Source organism: Kogia breviceps, chromosome 10 (genome assembly GCF_026419965.1).
Source record: "Kogia breviceps isolate mKogBre1 chromosome 10, mKogBre1 haplotype 1, whole genome shotgun sequence".
NCBI classification, from domain to species: domain Eukaryota; kingdom Metazoa; phylum Chordata; class Mammalia; order Artiodactyla; family Physeteridae; genus Kogia; species Kogia breviceps.
Genome location: NC_081319.1, coordinates 97,643,218 through 97,661,131, shown reverse-complemented (window position 1 = coordinate 97,661,131; position 17,914 = coordinate 97,643,218). Strand labels below are relative to the sequence as shown.

The following is a 17,914-nucleotide window of genomic DNA, read 5'->3' as shown; positions in this document are numbered from 1 at the left end:
AAAAGAGGCCTAGTGGCATCTTCTGGAAGGTTACCAAGCTGACAGTAAAGCCCAGACCAGTTCTCCTCTCTCCCGGCCCAATGCTCTTCCCACACCTTGTTTCAGGAAGGTGCATCACTGTCTACGATCACCTGACACTGAGTGACACGCAGTGGACTGCCTCTGAAGGTCACCTTCTTCCAGGCTTCCAAAGTGAGTGGTGATTCAGTCTCCCGAGGTCAGACCCACTATTCAGTAAAAGGCCTAAAGAAATCCTCCTTGTTCTGACTGATAAGACATCAGTGATCCCATCGTTCAACATTTTTGAAGATAAAGCTTCCAACTCTTGGAAATCATACCTAGAAGCACCTTCCAGACCAATGCACGGTACATGGACGGGAGCGGGAACCTCTGACTAAAAGTACAAAGTTTCTCAATATCTAGAGGAAGAAAAAGAAAAAAAAAGATTAGATGCTTTTCATGCTGATCACAACAGGTAAAGATGCATTTCATGTCTGAAAACCAAAAGTATAGTGAGACATCTCCTCAGAGGCAGGCTGCTATACAATCAGCAAATCTAGGAAAGGAAACACTAGACTGAGTTCCAGCCCAGGTGTTCCAACTAGCTATGTATCTTTTTTTCCAACTAGCTATTTAAAAACAATTAGCGTTTCACAGTGTAGGAGATGCATTTTGCATATATTACTATATTCACTATAACATCAGCGGTAGTTACTATTTATAGAACTTTTCATTTCTCCACATCACAAGCTTGTTGGGTAGTTATTGTTTTAAAGACGCAGAAACTGAAGCTCAGAGGAGTTTAGTGACTTGACTAAGTTTACACCGCCGTTGAGTGGCACAGTCAGCCTGCAAATCCCCATTCACCAGAAAGCCTCATTCACCCATCCTGGGCCTCAATTTCCCTACTTGTCAAGTGAGAATTATAATACTTAAAGCACAGACTGCCTAGTGAGGATCAAAGATCAGGTGGGAAATGTTTTTGAAACTTTAAAACACTCTATTCATTTAAACTACTGTTTTTAACTATGGCTCAGTTTATTCTACTTTAATTAGCGATAGAACAGACCTTATTATGACTGGCTTAGAAATAAAACGTCGATATATAATGCAGTTTCAGTATTTCCATCAAAGAGAATCATGGCAAGAGTTGCTGCAAATTTACCCAGAAGCTATGATGACACCTCTGAAAACTGAGAAAAGAAAATACATGGGTCTAATAAGAGAAAAAAATATTAGACTTCTAAAGAGGCCTTTCAAAAAGGTCTGGTTCTGACTCAGTGAAATATAAACTTGAAAAATCCTTAACTTCTCCCAAAATATACCATTCTGCTGCCATCGTATCACTAAAAAATTACAGCAGGTAGCCAATACCTCTGAACATCTTTAAAGGTAACATTTAATCTCAGAAGATCTGGGAATGACTGAGAACCAGTAAGGTAAATTTAACTTATAAAACTCACCCAGACAGTCATCTTTTAGGAGAATTTCCAATGATTTCTTTTCTTCAACTCCACGAAACCCCACTTTTTCATAATATACTGAACGGAAGTTTCTCTGGGAGTCCTCAGTCATGTTTCATTCTTGGAGAGACAGGAGAGGGAGCAGAAAAAAGTGAGCCTAGAAACAAATGAAGAATTGATGAAAAATTTAATGATTTTCTCCAACTTTTCCATGAATCTGATACACTATGATAAATGGCCTGCCCTTGTGTAGGACTCAGTATTAAACCTTCCCTTTTACACAAACCTAACATCACCTCACCTTTGCACCTTGGCCAAAAACCAAGATATAAAACAAAAGTCCTCTGAGCTGCTATAACAGATGGCACAAGGTTCATGCCTTAGCACTCCTATTTTGCTTAGGAGAGAACCTAGCACAATGGTATATTCTGCAGCCGTTACACATGTTCAAAGAAAAAAGTTACTGAAATAGGAAGACAGACAAAATGTCATGCAAAAGGAATTACCAAATATATATGATGATTGTTTTGTTTAAAAAAATTTTTTTTAATTAGACTATTCTGAAATGTTAACAGTGGTTATCTTTAGGCAGCAGGATTCCAGATGATTTTAATTTTCTTTCTTTGGCTTAGCTGTCTTTTCTAAAATGAGCATTTGGTAAAACAAAAAACTAAGTTATAAAAAGAGTAAAAAAAAAAAAAAAAACCACAAACCAAAGTTCCTCACTTAGTTTTCCTTTAAACACAATTCTATCAAATGTAATTGTCAAAATTCAAAACCCCAGGGCTTCCCTGGTGGCGCAGTGGTTGAGAGTCCGCCTGCCGATGCAGGAGACACGGGTTCGTGCCCTGGTCCGGGAGGATCCCACATGCCGCGGAGCAACTAAGCCCGTGAGCCATGGCCGCTGAGCCTGTGCGTCCGGAGCCTGTGCTCCGCAACGGGAGAGGCCACAACAGTGAGAGGCCCGCATACCGCAAAAAAAAAAAAAAAAAAAAAAAAAAAAATTCAAAACCCACAACAGATTAAGCATTAAATTATAACCAGAAGAGGTGCAGGAATGTAGCCGGTTGACAGGTGATGTCACAGAGTTGGAGATAAAATAACCACTTAGAATCTGCCATCAGAACTCAGAAAGTTCGTTGGTCTCTGGTTCTTTCACAATACCTTCAGTAGACTGAAGGCAAGTCATCAGGAAAAGGTTAAATTAGGTTTGTGTTTTAAGAACGGAATGGATGTAATGCATTTTCCAAAAAATATAGCACTGCCTGCCCCAAACGCTTAAAGCGTCGGTGCAAAGAGTATAACCCTCAGGTTTTAGAAATTCTGAGATGTCCCCAGGGACTAGGGGAGGGTTGAGTTCTAGACAGCCAAGGTCTTCCTTATTGACAAGATACTCACTGAGACGATTCGGGCACAGGAAAGAATAGAATTCGTTTAGATTCGTTTAGATTGAGAATTCTATAATTCTAGAATAGAATTCTACAGGGTACTGAGCTCATAGGACCAAACGTTTTTTAAAAGCAGGATTCCAAAGCATTAAAACACTAAATAAGGTGGGATTTATTTACAAGCAGCATCCAAACAGCTGCAAAGCGATTCGGTCGCTGCCGTCTAAGGACACCATCCTCTGACTGCCATGCAACAGCAAACGCGCCCTCCGGGAGGAAAGAAAGTAAGTTTCCTTGCTGCCCAGCAGCGCCCACCTGACGGGAAAAGTAAACACACCCTGATCCAAGACCCCAGGTCCCAGTCTCCCTATTATGCTTCACCTCTAGTAGTGGAAACCACTGCCGGGTTCAGACTAAGTGGTCCGGGGAGGCAGCGGAAACCCGGCCGGTGCGCTGACCTGCCGACCGCCCACGGCCGGTCGAGCGGAGGAAGACGGCTGGAGAAACTCGCCCAGGGGATAATACCCAGCAGCCGCGGCGTCCGCCGGACGTGACGTCAGCTCCGCGCCACAGGGCGGTGCAGAGAGTGCGCGCGCGCCGAGAGGAGGCGCGGAACTCCACCCACGCCGTGGGGCCTCAGGCACCCACCCACGCAGGCACTCTGCGACCCAGGCACGTGAAATAGCTGGATGCAAGTCAACCTAGCATCTAAAGCTCCCCGCCCATTCCCCGCACCCATCTGCCTGTTCCCCGTACTCATTCCTGGTCTGGAGGATCTCGCGACTACCTTACTCCCGCTGTCCCGGGCGGTGAGTGCCCGGGATGCTCTCTCTCCCCAACCCTACGCAGGAGGTGATCTCAGACCCCAGGATGGTGCTCCTTAATCTGTCTGCGGTGGCAGACCCCTGCTTTGTTTTTCCTTTTCCCTGGTATGTGGAAATAAATGACCAACCGAATGAGAAGTGTAAAGCAACTTATTGAGAATTTGCTGTACGAAAGAGTCAGCCCCACTATCACTCCTATTTTGGCAGAAACTCAAAGGCAGGCAGAGGAGGAGAAAGGTTGATAGTGGAAAAAAAGGGAAGCTTCAGGTGTGCCCTCGTCGGAGGCTGTTGGCATGGGGAAGCTGCAGGTAGAGGAGAAGCCGGGTGTCCCATGTGATCTGTTAGCCACATCTGGCTTTCTCTGGCTGGTCCTAAGTTGAAAAGCAGGGATACAAATTAGGGAAGCTGTAAGTTACTAATCAAGTCCAGGCCAGTTGCTACAGTAGTTATTGTTCCGCTTCTTGGGTTATTTCTACAGCTAGCAGTCAGGCTGGCTTCCTAGGCTGGTTTTTGTAGATAAGGGGGTGTTTTTCTAGGCAGGTTGTGGGTCCGTTCTATTTTCATATATGGTCGACTACTGTCTGTATATTCAGCCTCTCAGTTAAAGCACTATAAAGATAAATTCTTTGAAAACTGAAGTTTAAAAACAAGATATACAAGCCCCAACTTTTTAGATTCAGCAGACAAAATTACTTTAAAGAAATAGCTATTAAAGTTTATAAACAAACACTTTCTCTGCTTACCTTGTCACAGACCAGCACTGGTCTCAGGGACAGCCCTCTGAGCAGCACCAGATGAGTGGGTTTTTAAACCACTTGGGTTTGGGAGGAACTGTTACCGAGCCAGGTTTGTTTTGTCCAATGCATAGCAAGCCAAACGCTGAGACACCAAGGTTTGCAGCAAAGAGAGGGAGAACCATCTCAAATCGGCTTCCCTGAAAGTTAAGAGGCTTGGAATACTTATGGGCTAAAAAAATAAAGAAGCAGGGAGATCAGTCATGGGAAAGGTGACTGGGAAAAGGTGTGGGAAGATCATTCTACGCAGGTGTAACTAAGCTACAGGCCATGGCACGTTCAAAAGATCACCAAGCAGACGCTCACGCATGCCCAGTTGGAGGGTCGGTGGTCCCATCCAGCCTTAACAGCTCAGCTCAAACTAGACACAGCTGATTCCAAGTTCCTGCAAAACAACTCGGGCAAACATCTTACTGTTACTGAACGCGAGTCCCTGTGTCCAACGCACAGTAAGCCCAGCAATACAGAAATGTCAGAGTTTGAAGCAGAGAAAGGTTTATTGCAGGGCCGTGCAAGGAGACAGGTGGTTTAAAGACTCCTTTTATAGGAAAGGTGAGGGGGGGCTGTAGTTAGTTGTTGAAAACTTCTTGGCGTCCGATCCTTTGTTCTTGCAGTTGTCCATGTAGATCAGGTCATGGTCAGGTCATGATGTTCCTATAAACCTCCATCAAAACAAAGGTTATTCTCTGTTCTACAACTTTTTATCTAAAGGTGTAATACTCCTAAAGGTAACAAATCGCGTAAGCAAAGCAACATCAGTACACCCCCCCCCCCATTTTACCTGGTCAAAGTCCGAAGACTCAGCTTTCGCCCTGAGGCCCAGGTCCTAAGAAGAGCGGGTTGCTGCGTGGGCCGGGTGCCCCGGCCGGGTGCATTCGTCCAGCACCCGGGTGGGGGTCCTCTGGCCAGTACCCAGCCTCGGCTGAGGAGGCAGGTCTCAGCTGGCAGTGCCTTCAGGACGGGGTTCCCAGCCCCAGCCCCGCAGTCATCACTGAGGGAGCCAGGCACCCAGCCAGCCCTCAGGCCCCCCAAACAGGGTTGAGTCCCACAGACTGTGACCCAGGGTGACCACCACCAGGGCCACTGCGATGCTGACCCTTGGCAGAGCAGGACCGCTGACGGCCGTGCGCTAAGGCCTTGCCCTTGCACTGATGGCTGTGCACCCGCCCCATCCCCGTTGCTTTATTGCTTAGGCCACGGGCCACCTGGAGGACATGCAAGCCTTAAAACGACCTTGATGAGTGAAGGCAGGTGAAACGGATTTGACCCGTGGTCTCAGTACCACCTAAAGAGAAGTCAGTTCAGTGATGGGAGCGGCTTCCCTAAGAGCCCAAATGTGTACAGAGCAGACCACATGGGGGCCAAGCTCTAGAGAGACTCTTAGAAATCAACACCACCAAAGTCAGTCCAGTTACGGTGTCAGTAGGTTTGTGGTGTAACAGCTACACGGAACTTTAATAAAGAAGCGCGTGATGGTTGAAGGCAAACATTTGTGCTTCTCTCCCCGACCCCACAAACACCATCTTTAGCTCTTCAGCACTGGGGTTCTAAGCCTTGCTTAGGCAGTGTTTCTTCACATTAGCAAGTAGAGTTTTTCAAGTTTTAGCTTTCAAGAATTCCATTTACTTCATCTAAACTTTGGACCAGTCACTAAGTTTTACAATCTTCTTTTTCTTACCTTTAAAGTAGAACTAATAGTGGTGATGACCTCACAGAGGTATTGGAAGGACGAAGTGAGAAAATGTGTAAAGTTCTTGGCAATGCCTGGCACCTGACACAGTGAGGTTATGTGTGAATTGGCTGCTATTAGCTTAATGGTGACAGAACGTGGTTGCCTTTAACTGTCATTCACTGTGCTTTGTGATGAGCTGACAGACAATATTTGTAAGCTTCTATGGGAAAGAAGTCTCTTGGAGACGATTCTCAACACTGCAGCCAGAGTGACCATTTAAAAATGTCCTTCCGGGAGAGCTTCCCTGGTGGCGCAGTGGTTGAGAATCTGCCTGCCAGTCCAGCAGACACGGGTTCGAGTCCTGGTCTGGGAAGATCCCACATGCTGCGGAGTGGCTGGGCCCGGGAGCCACAACTACTGAGCCTGCGCGTCTTGGAGCCTGTGCTCCGCAGCAAGAGAGGCCACGACGGTGAGAGGCGATGAAGAGTGGCCCCCGCTCGCCGCAACTAGAGAAAGCCCTGGCACAGAAACGAAGACCCAACACAGCCATAAATAAATTAAAAAAAAAAAAAAAAAAAAGTCCTTCCGGGCTTCCCTGGCGGCGCATTGGTTGGGAGTCCGCCTGCCGATGCAGGGGACGCGGGTTCGTGCCCTGGTCCGGGAAGATCCCACATGCCGCGGAGCAGCTGGGCCCGTGAGCCGTGGCCGCTGAGCCTGCGCGTCCGGAGCCTGTGCTCCGCAACGGGAGAGGCCACAACAGTGAGAGGCCCGCGTACCGCAAAAGAAAAAAAAAAAAAAACTGTCCTCCCTCTGCTCAAACTCCTGCAATGGCTCCCCATTTCACTCTGAGTAAATACCAGTGTCTGCATCGTCTGCCTCCTCTTACCTTATCAAATACCAGGGTCCTTCTCATGTTCGTCCTCTACGCCTGAAATGCTGTTTCCCCAGAGAACCACGTGGCCTATTCCCTCACCTCAATTTTGATCAAACGTTCCCTCCAAAGTCCTATTCCAACCACCCCACCTAAAACGGCACAGCCATTACCTGAATCTGAGCCTTCCCATACTCACCTCCACTTTTCCTTTCTTCCACAGCGCTTATCGTAATTTAGCAGTCAATACAATTTGGTGACGCCGCATTGAAATAAGAATTTAAAAAGTCACAGGTGCCCTTTGTTTGCATGTATCCCTTGCTACCTTCCCCCCTTAACGCCCTGTAACCTGACTACCCGCTGGTGCTTAATTATTCTTACTAAAATTATGGGAGTAACTGCCCTGCTAGTCAACTCACTTTCAAGATTGAAAGGGACTCAAAAGGTCAGCCCGTTCCGTTCAATGTGATGGGGCTGAGAGCTAGATTTCAGGGTGTGAAAGCAGCACAAAGTGTTTAGGAATGGCGTCACATCTTTTTAAATTCACCTGTGGTAGGATAGTAATTACCAACTACCATCAACCTCCACCGCCTGCCCCTCTTTTGTTAAGAGATAAGGCAATGGAGACCCAGTGAGGTTATAGCTCTAAGGCAACTGTCTTCATTTTGAGCAGAAAGCAGAATTAACATAGTAAAAAAAAAAATCCATGAAAGCCCGATTGGGGGAATATATAAATTCAGGTGACTGACATATAAAATCATACCTGCAAAACATCTGAAGAGGGACAAAGCTGGATGGTCCCGGAGGCTCATTTTCTCCTTCATTTCGGTCGTTTGGTGGAGAACTTGTGCAGCAGGTCTGAGCTGGCTAATCACAGGCAGACAGCAGCCGCAGGCCCCCAGACGCTCCCCTTTCTGACCGGGGAGCTTCCCTTGGCGTCACAGCAGACCTGTGCTTCACCCAACCCCATCACTGCAAATATGTGAAAAATGAAGGGGAAGGGGCTCCCCTTGATTGGGATGTTTGGCCTCAGTGCATGGACCTTCTTGCCTAAGCTGTGGAATAGAATCGAAGAATTGCATACACTCCACTATTTTCTACTTGTAAATTTTCCCTCTAATAAAGGCTACTTTATACTTGCATCATTTGGCACTAGTGGTGTGTTTTCAGGACCCTTTTTCGGGATACATGACTGTATACAGAACTGTCCTGTTAGAGGGAGGAAATATTACTTTACCTGTCAAAACTGGTAGGATATGTATTACGTGGATGTGATTATAGCCTTCCAACACTGTCCTGGTGTATGGAAACCTGTGGTCGGAGGTCAGAGGTTGCCTTGTGCACATGGGGTCATTTAGCTGATAATGAATCCATTAGCCACTGGTAATTATTTGGCCTTTGCCCTGTTTTGTATTTTGCATGAATCTTTGGCCCTTTTAGTGTCAGGATGGCAGGTAAAGTCATCAAAGTTAAAATGAAAACTTCATTTCAGTTTCAGTGAAACCAGAAAAAAATATAAAGTAGCTGAAGAATTTCCAGAAGCAGTAGAGAGCAAGCAGGGCACATGCAGGAGAAAGTAGAGAGAGACCCCAAAGCTGCAGACCTCAGAGCCGGCAAAACACATCTCCCAAAGGCATTTTTATGAGGAACAGATGTTAGAATTTGCCAAATGCTTTTTCTCCATGGAAATAATCACGTGGTTTTTCATAAGTACTTTGTTAATACGGTGAATTACACGGATTGATTTTCAAAGGTAAACAATTTGTGCATTCCTGGGATCAACATCACTTGATCATGATGTATTACCGTTTTTATATATTATTGGATTTGATTTACTAGAACTTGTTTATAAATTTTGCATCTGTTTTCATGAGGGATGATGGTCTTTAGTGTTCTTTTTCTTGTAAAATCTATTTGGTTTTACTATCAGGCTAATGCTGACCTCACAGAACAAGTTGGGAAGTATTCCTTCTTCCACTTCTATTTTTTGGAAGAATTTGTGTACAACTGGTGTTAGTTCTTCCTTGAATGTTTGGTAGGATACGCTAAGGAAACCACCCAGGCCTAGAGACCTTTTCGTGAGAAGGTTTTAAGCTATATATGCAATGTCTTTAAAAGATAGAGGGCTATGCAGGACATCTATTTCTTCTTGATTAAGCTTTGGTAGTTTAGGTCTTTCTAGAAATTTCTCCATTTCATTGAAGTTTTAAAATGTATTGCCGTAAAGTTTTCCGTAATGTATCTTTATTATCCTTTTAGTGGCTATGGGATTTGCAGTTACATGTCCTATAGTGAGATCACCTCTCTCACTCAATGATATTGGTAATTTTTATCTTCTCTCTTTTTTTCCTGATCAGTCTGGCAGGAGGTTTATCAATTTAGTTGATCTTCTCAAAGAACCAGTTTTAGGTTTTATTGATTTTTCTCTATTATTTTTCTGTTTTCTACTTCACTGATTTCCATTCTGATTTTTATTCTCACCTTTTCTTCTGTTTTCTGTAGTTTAATTTGCTCTTTTTTTCTAGATTCTTAAGGTGGAAACTGCTTGGAGACTTTTTTTTTTATAATACATGCATTTATTACTATAATTTCTCCCTGAGTATTACTTTAACAGCACCCCACAAATTTAACTAACTCAGTTCATAATCCTTCCTAATTCCCTTTGACTTCTTCATTGAACCATGGATTATTTAGAAGTAGGTTATTTCGTTTCCAAATATTTGAGGAATTTTCCAGAGATCCTCCTATTTCTGATTTTTAATTTAATTCTGTTGTGGTCAGATAATATACTTGTTATGACTTGAATTCTTTTAAAACTATAGGGAATTATTTAATGGTTTATCTCAGTAAATGTTCGATATACACTTACTATGTATCTTGCTGTTGTTGGGTGGAGAATCGTATGCATATCAGTTTTTTTCCCTCTGTTTGGCTTATTTCATTTAGCATAATGTCCTCTAGATACATCCATGTTGTCACAAATAGCAGGATGAGTTAGCATCCTTGTCTTGTTCCTGATCTTAGAGGAAAAGCTTTCAGCTGTTCATTGTTGAGTATGATGTTAGCTATGAGTTTGTCTTGTACAGCCTTTACTATGTTGAGGTATATATACCAAATTTATTGAGAGTTTTTTAAATCATGAAATGATGTTGAATTTTATCAGATGCTGTTTCTGAATCTATTGAGATGATTGTGATCCTTATGCTTCCTTCTGTTAAAGTAGTATACCCATTTGTTGATTTGTGTATGTTGAACCATACTTGCATCCCAGGGATAAATCTGACTTCATCATAATGAATGATCCTTTTAATGTGCTGTTGAGTTCTGTTTCCTAGTATTTTGTTGAGGATTTTTTCATCTATGTTCATCAGGAATATGGGCCTGTAATTTTCTTTTCTTGAATTGTCCTTGTCTGGCTTTGGTATGAATTTGGAAGGGTTCCATCCCCTTAAATATTTTGGAGGAGTTTAAGAAGGGTTGTTTTTTTTTTTTTTTTTTTTTTAATGTTTGGTAGGATTCATTAGTAAAGTCATCAGATTCTGGGCTTTTCTTTGTTGGGAGGTTTTTGATTACTAATTCAATCTCCTTACTTATTATTGGTCAATTCAGATTTTCTATTTCCTCATGCTTCAGTAGGTTGGTAGGTTGTATATTTCCAGGAATTTATCCATTTCTTCTAGGTTGTCCAGTTTGTTGGCATATAATTGTTCATAATATCCTTTCATTTCTGATTTTATAATATTTGTGTCTTCTCTCTTTTATTCTTTGTTAGTCTAGCTAAAGTTTTGGCAGTTTTCTTTATCTTTAAAAAAACGCTAGCTCTTAGTTTTATTGAACTTTTCTATTTTTTTTCTGGTCTCCATTTATTTCTGTTCTTATTTCTGTTATTTCTGTTCTTCTGCTAACTTTAGGTTTGTTTGTTTTATCTTTTTCTAGTCCCTTAGCTATAATACTAGGTTGTTTATTTAAGATCTTTTTTTGATGTAGACCTTTATCAGTATAAACTTCTCTCTTGGAACTACTTTTGCTGAATCTCATAAGTTTAGTGTGTTGTGTTATTTTTCACATGTTTCAAGATATTTCTTTTTTTTTAAATTTATTTTTGGCTGCGTTGGGTCTGTTGCTGCGCACGGGCTTTCTCTAGCTGCTATGAGCGGGGGCTTCTCATTGCGGTGGCTTCTCTTGTTGCAGAGCACAGGCTCTCGGCGCGCAGGCTTCAGTAGTAGTGGCATGAGGGCTCAGTAATTGTGGCTCGCAGGCTCTAGAGCGCAGGCTCAGTAGTTGTGGCACACGTCCTTAGTTGCTCCGCTGCATGTAGGATCTTCCTGGACCAGGGCTCAAACCCATGTGCCCTGCATTGGCAGGTGGATTCTTTTTTGTGTGTGTGGTACGCGGGCCTCTCACTGTCGTGGCCTCTCCCGTTGCGGAGCACAGGCTCCGGACGCGCAGGCTCAGTGGCCATGACTCACGGGCCCAGCCGCTCCGCGGCACGTGGGATCCTCCCGGACCGGGGCACGAACCTGCGTCCCCTGCATCGGCAGGCGGACTCTCAACCTCTGCGCCGCCAGGGAAGTCCATCAAGATATTTCTTGAGCTCCCTTTTGATTTCTTCTTCCACTCGTTGTTTATTAAGGAGTGTGTTGTTTAATGTCCATATATCTGTGCATTTTTTTCAGTTTTCTTCCTATTATTGATTTCTAGTTTCATACCATTGTGGTCAGAAAAGACAGTTGGTGGGAGATAAACCTGTCCTTCTAATTCCACACCTTCATTGGAGACAGAGGGCCAAACATTATTTTTAATTTTACAATTGTCTTTATTCATTCACCAAAAGTTTTGTCAGAAAAATAATTTAAGAAGAAATTTACCCAAGTAACAATGCATTTGATAAGGGCAACCTAAGTAGCACATAAGAAAGGCCATAGAAATTGAGGTACTGTTGCCTGGAGTGGTAGGTGAAGACACCGTGGAAGAAAGAATTTGAGCTGAGTATTGAGAAGTTGAGCCCTTCCCCTCCTTCCGTGCCCTCTGAGGCCAAACCAAGTGCTTCCACATTCTTCTGGTGCAATTTAGGAGACATGCCAGATGCTTAAACACATTTAATCGCTGTCAGATTAATTCCACGATCACTAAAGAGTTGCTGCTTTTTTCATATTTATTTTTGTAATGATCACGAGCAGGCATGTTTTGTATAAATGAGGGTGTTTTTGACAAAAGAAACAGTACCCACTAACCTCAAAGGAAATGATAATGTGTATGTGGAAATGGGACTTGGCCTATGGCAGCTGTGTGGGTATCACAAGAGATAAGGCTTGAGAGCAGGAAGGGTCAGATGGAGAAGGTCAAAGGAGCTTGCACCAAGTGTGGGCAGCGAACAGGTGACTCAGATCAGGAAGACTTTGTAACCATGGGTCTCAAAGACCTGTAAAGGGAAGAGACTTGGAGGCAGGAAGGCCTCTGTGGAGGTGCAGAGGGAAGGAGGGATGGGATTGGGTGGCTGATAGGCTGTGAGAGGGCACAGCTAACTTGGGACTCAAGATTGGACATCTGGGATATGGGGCATGAAAAATCAAGATGAGGGAGTCAGCAAGGTTTGAGAACTGGCCTCATACCCTTGCAAATAGGCTGAGCTTGAGGCAACAAAAGTCTGCATTTGATGGCAAGGTCCAGAAGCAGTTATAGACCTTATGCCCATGTGAAAGTGCAAAGCTATGCTGTTAAAGGCACCGTGAAGAACAAATTCCAGGACATTCAATCAAATCTGGAGCAAAGTACAGGCTGATAGCTCCCTCCACTTGGGGTGAGCTGTTGCCCGCCTTTCGCCGTAGAAACTCTGCTCGGTGTAATTCTCAGTGGAAGCAGCAGAGGGCAGCAACGGTAGGCGGTTGGGATGTTCCTCGCACTGAGCTAGCGAGAACTTCATGCCGAAGGGGGTGTGGGGATTCTGCCTCCACCAAGATTTAGCAGCTATTTCCAGATGCTAGGGAAAGGAAGATGGACCCTGGCTTGTCAGGTAGACCACAGATCCATCTTCTTCTTGCAGATGGAAGTGCTGAGCAAAGTAACAAAGACCTCTTTATTCTTTCAAGTAAAAAGAATAACAGCTAAATTTATTGAGTGCCTTGTGTTCTAAGAGCTGTATGCATATTACGCCCGTTAACTATTTCAACAAATGGAAGCGATTGGTGCTATTATTTCCAGCCCCATTTCATAGGAGATGAGTTCAAGTGGATGCAACTTGTAAATGGTTGATATCTGGCTCCCATACTTAATCTACATTTTGTTACCTCTCTGTGAAGTGGTACTGTTATTGGGGTGGGTGTGCGCGCGCGTGCGTGCGTGTTTGCTCTTTGCTGCACAGTTTTTGTCAGTTGTTTAGATTTAGGGTAAGATGGAGAATTTGCAGGTGTTTTGGATCTTTCTTATAAACCAGAACACTGTAAGGCAGTAACAAGATTGCTGGAGTAGAGCTACTTCAAGTGTAGTCCTCTGACGAGTGCTGGCCCACGGACTGTGTGGGACGGGTGTGCAGCTCGGGAAGTACGGAAATTCAGACGACACCCTTAGACACTCTGATAGCAATTTGAGAGAGTAGTTTTATGCCTATTGGATCGAATAATAAAAATTGAGGGCTTGAATTTGTGTCTTTTTAATTTCGTTTTCTAGTAATTCATATTTATTATATTTGAGAAAAGTTAAGTCCACAACAGATTGGAATTTTTTTTTAACGCTGGTTCTTTGCCACAAGATTGCATGAGAAGCACTGCAGTGGAGTTCATAACACAGACGTAAAAGTCTGTAGGATTTTAGATCTGTTCCTTTTACCAGGGAAATGGACACCCCACACAAGGATTAAAGCATATGGAGGAGCTACTCCTGCAAACCCTTCAACAGCCCCACTGGTGGTCATGATTAAAATATAACGAAGCAGGACGAGGTGGAAGCAGAGGAACGGGGGCAATGGAGACGGGGACAAAGGGGAAGGAGAAATCGTGATAAGACTTAAGGAGCAGGACCCTCTTCACTTCTTGTAATGACTCAGGAAAAGCACAAAATTATAAAGAAACAGGTGGTGTATGGAATCATTTTGTTTAACATCTGCCCTTAGGTATTGCTGAAGCATCTTTTGCACGTACATTTGACACAGCAAAGGATCCCAAGATCCATGAAATAGCCAGGCTTTCACAAGGATTTATTCCTAGTCACCTATCATGAAAAATACCTAATTTTCAGTTGAAAGATGAGCCCTTGGCCTAATTCTAGCTTCGGCATCAAACAGTTGCTATCTAGGAATGTCGGGGGAGAAAGGTTCTAGGAGAAGTGGCATTTCTCAGAGGAAAACAAAAACACAAGCAAAAAAGAACTTGTCAAGGCATAAGTAACATTTTTAAATGCAGCAGTGGAGTTTGTTACAGAAAAAGAGTAATAAAATGCAATGTTCCTTGTTCACTTGCAGATGTTTTCCTTCTTTGAGGAAATAAAGGGGAAAATGCTCAGCTCTGCCTTGACTCAGGAGCGCCTGACCAGCATCGCACAGAGAGACGTCCATCCACATACTAGGATTTGCCAGGACGTGAGAGTCAGCAATGACTTGGAGAGGTGGGCCTGGGCAACTGCAAGAATAGGGAAGGCGGCAGGTAGACGTCTGGGAGGAGAACTTGGGCCCTAGTTCAGTTTGGGACATAGTAAGTCTGAGATGTCTATCAGACAGCCAGGTGGAAATGCCATGTAGATGATTGATCACAAGTCCGGAGATGTCAGTTAAATGCCTCTCAGCTCCAAATCCACCTTGCGGGGCCTGCTCTGTGATAGTGGAGCTAAACCCTGTAAACATTTTTACTTTGCCCTCTGGCATGATATTAAGGTTTCTCAGCAGAGTGCCCTGGCAGGACACTGCAAGAGGAAAGGGTTTCTTTTCCTGACTCTGGTGAACTCCTCTTGGCAGTCACTTGCACTGTGCATCTGCAGAGCTTGGCTCTTGCAGTGGGGGACAGCCAAAGCCAGCTCCTGGCAGGTGAAGCACCAGACACCCCGTCGTGGATGGCTTCCTTCAGTACCCTTTTGTGCAGCTTTGCCACAGGTTTCAAGGTACAGCACCAAGCAGCCGACAGCTTGCCCAGCACCCAAAAGGGCCATTTCTCAGCGGGTCCCAGCAGAGCAGCAGCTGAGCAAACTTCTCCACCATCCCAGGAACCACAGCTGTTCCCTCTCCAGCCAGATCTGGATCTCAGCCCTAGGGTGTGAATGGGGGGTCCCCTCTTCCAGATTTGTTCCCTCCTTGGGCTCTCTATCTCAGCCCTAGGAGTAATGGCTATTCCTCGTAGCTGCTATTCCTGTATTCTTCAGGGTCGCCTTTATTCCCGGCTAGCCAATCCTCCATTACTCCAGTCTGCTGTGATAATTATATGAAACTGTCCCGGCTCAAATTACTGTGTGGTGTCTGTCTCCTGACTGGTCCAGACTGATGGGAATCAGCGGAGAGGTCCAGGCAGGAGATAAAAATCTGTGAGTTGTCAGCACCTAAAGGCTACTGAAGAGCTATGAGGTCACCATGGCAGCGGGCCGATGAAGGAGAGAAGGAAAGAGAGGACACTTCAGCATCAAAAGGTCAAGAGAAAAGGAGGAATTCACATAAGACAGCAAGAAGGAGGAATCAGTGAGGTAAGAAGAAAATCAGGAGATTTCCCTGGAAACCAAATATTAAAAGGATATCGAGGGACTTCCCTGGTGGTGCAGTGGTTAAGAACCCACCTGCCAATGCAGGAGACACGAGTTCGAGCCCGGGTCTGAGAAGATCCCACACGCCGCGGAGCAGCTAAGCCCGTGCACCACAACTACTGAGCCTGAGCTCTAGAGCCTGCAGCCACAACTACTGAAGCCCGCGGGCCTAGAGCCCGTGCTTGTCAACGAGAAGCCACCGCAATGAGAAGCCCACGCACCGCAGCAAAGAGTAGCCCCCACTCGCCACAACTAGAGAAAGCCCGCGCGCACAGCAGCGAAGACCCCACGCAGCCAAATAAATAAAACAAATATATAAATAAAATTTTAAAAAGTATATCGAGGAGGGATCGATCAGCTGTATCAAATACTGCTGACACATCAAGTAAAAAAGGCGACTGAGAACTGAGCACAGGAGGTCGTTGATGACCTTGACAAGATCATTGAGAGCAAAAGCCTGATTGGAGTGGTTTTAGGAGCAAATGGGAGGAGAATTGGAGACAGAGCATATCAGTGGCTCTTTTGAGAAGTTTTGCTGCAAAGAGAAGCAAAGAAATGGATGGCAGCTGGGGTTGGGGTGATCAGGAAGTAAAGTCCAGAGGAAGAAACAGCATGTACGTATGGTTATGAAATGGTACGGTAGCAAAGGAAGAACTGCTGATCTGGTGAGAACGGAGAGGATTTACTGGAACCACATTCCTGAGGTGGGGAGACGGGCTAGGAGCTGGAGCGCAAGCGGGAAGATAGCTGAAGTTGAGCCTTTAGGGGGTGACCTAAATCGAAAGTCAAGGGTGAACATGGAAATTAGGTCTAGGTGGGTCAGAGCGGGAAAACGTCAGGTGTGAAGGTAACAGGACCGTCAGAATCAAAGCTGCGTTTCTAAGCCATGCCTGCAGGAAAGTGTGATCAGGAGGCTAAGCCCTAAGCCAAAATATGTGAGGGGGACATTTGTGTGAGACTTTGGGTCATGCCCTTAAAGAGAAGGAACACGTTCTCCCATGTCCTTTTTCCTGCCGGCTGGAATGCAGACACAGTGTGAGCCATCTAGAACCATCCAGACAAAGACAACTTCCTAGGGAAGATGGGGCAACCAGGTAAAGGAACCAGGCCCTGACTAGTTGGCCGGGAACACCCACCATTCCAGCTTCGGCCGTTACGGAGAGAGAAAGCTACTCTTACCTTGTTTAAACCTCTGTTATTTTGAGCCTCTATTTTATACACCTAAACATATCCAAATGAATACAGAATTCCAAATATGCCCCAAAGCAAGGAGAAGTTGTCTTGGAGGCTAGCTTGGTCTCATCAGGATTTAACAACAGTTAGAAGCTAAAACAGCCCCTCGATTATTTTTTTTTAAAGTGAATCAAAGATGCAACCGGAAACTTAAAACAATGTACAACAATCTCTTTAGTCATTAAAGCAGTAGGAACTCTCAGAATTAGTGTGTAGAATCTACACATCTAAACCCTTACCAACTTCCCTGAGAAACTTCTAGGTGGTGTGATAGGACTGCAGACCTGGGATCCAGAAGACAAATCTCTTCAGCAGTGAGGGGAGCATATGGAAAAGAGAATAAAAGTGGTCACTGACCTTGATCAGAACACTTAGTAAAAAGTACGGCTCGTGGGTGGATCTAGAGACTGTCATACAGAGTGAAGTAAGTCAGAAAGAGAAAAACAAATATCGTATATGAAAGCATATATGTGGAATCTAGAAAAATGGTACAGATGAGCTGGTTTGCAAAGCAGAAACGGACACAGATGTAGAGGACAAACGTATGGACACCAAGGGGGGAAAGTTGGGGGGGGTGATGGTGGAAGGAATTGGGAGATTGGGATTGACATGTATACACTCATATGTATAAAATAGATAACTAATAAGAACGTGCTGTATAAAAAATAGATTAACAAAAAAAGCGTGGCTATAGGTCTTGGCCAGCTGTACTTGAGTCTCCCAAATTCAAGGCTAGAAAGGGGTTGGGGGTTTGGAGCTGTGGCTGTCCAAGTCCCCCTTCCTGCACATCTCCTCGGGAAAAGGCAAGTTCTTGGATTATAGAAGTGGAGTAGGATGTAGACAAAGAATGGAAGGTGTATTCATATATGTTGAACACATCCAGAACTGTCCCCAGGGTGACCCGGGCCATGGCTGTATGTTCTGGCCCCGTTCCTGGGTTCCTTTTTTAGT

At 44.6% G+C, this 17,914-nt stretch overlaps 1 protein-coding gene across 7 annotated transcripts in view; it reads right to left on the bottom strand.

Moving 5' to 3' along the window:
• TBC1D7 (TBC1 domain family member 7) overlaps positions 1-3,422 on the bottom strand; it is a 37,051-nt gene extending 33,629 nt beyond the window's left edge. For 6 of the 7 annotated variants that reach the window (XR_010835169.1, XR_010835171.1, XR_010835173.1 and 3 more), the window contains exons 1-3: positions 3,233-3,405; positions 1,464-1,620; positions 339-419 (exon numbers count right to left, since the gene is read on the bottom strand). Coding sequence is in view for 1 of the 7 variants with exons in the window: in XM_059076284.2 (XP_058932267.1) it covers positions 339-419; positions 1,464-1,575 (193 nt within the window). In the remaining 6 variants the exon portion in view is untranslated. Of the gene's footprint in view, positions 1-338; positions 420-1,463; positions 1,621-3,232 lie in introns of all 7 variants that reach the window. The other variant, XM_059076284.2, reaches the window with a different exon arrangement.
• Positions 3,423-17,914: the final 14,492 nt, after the last annotated feature.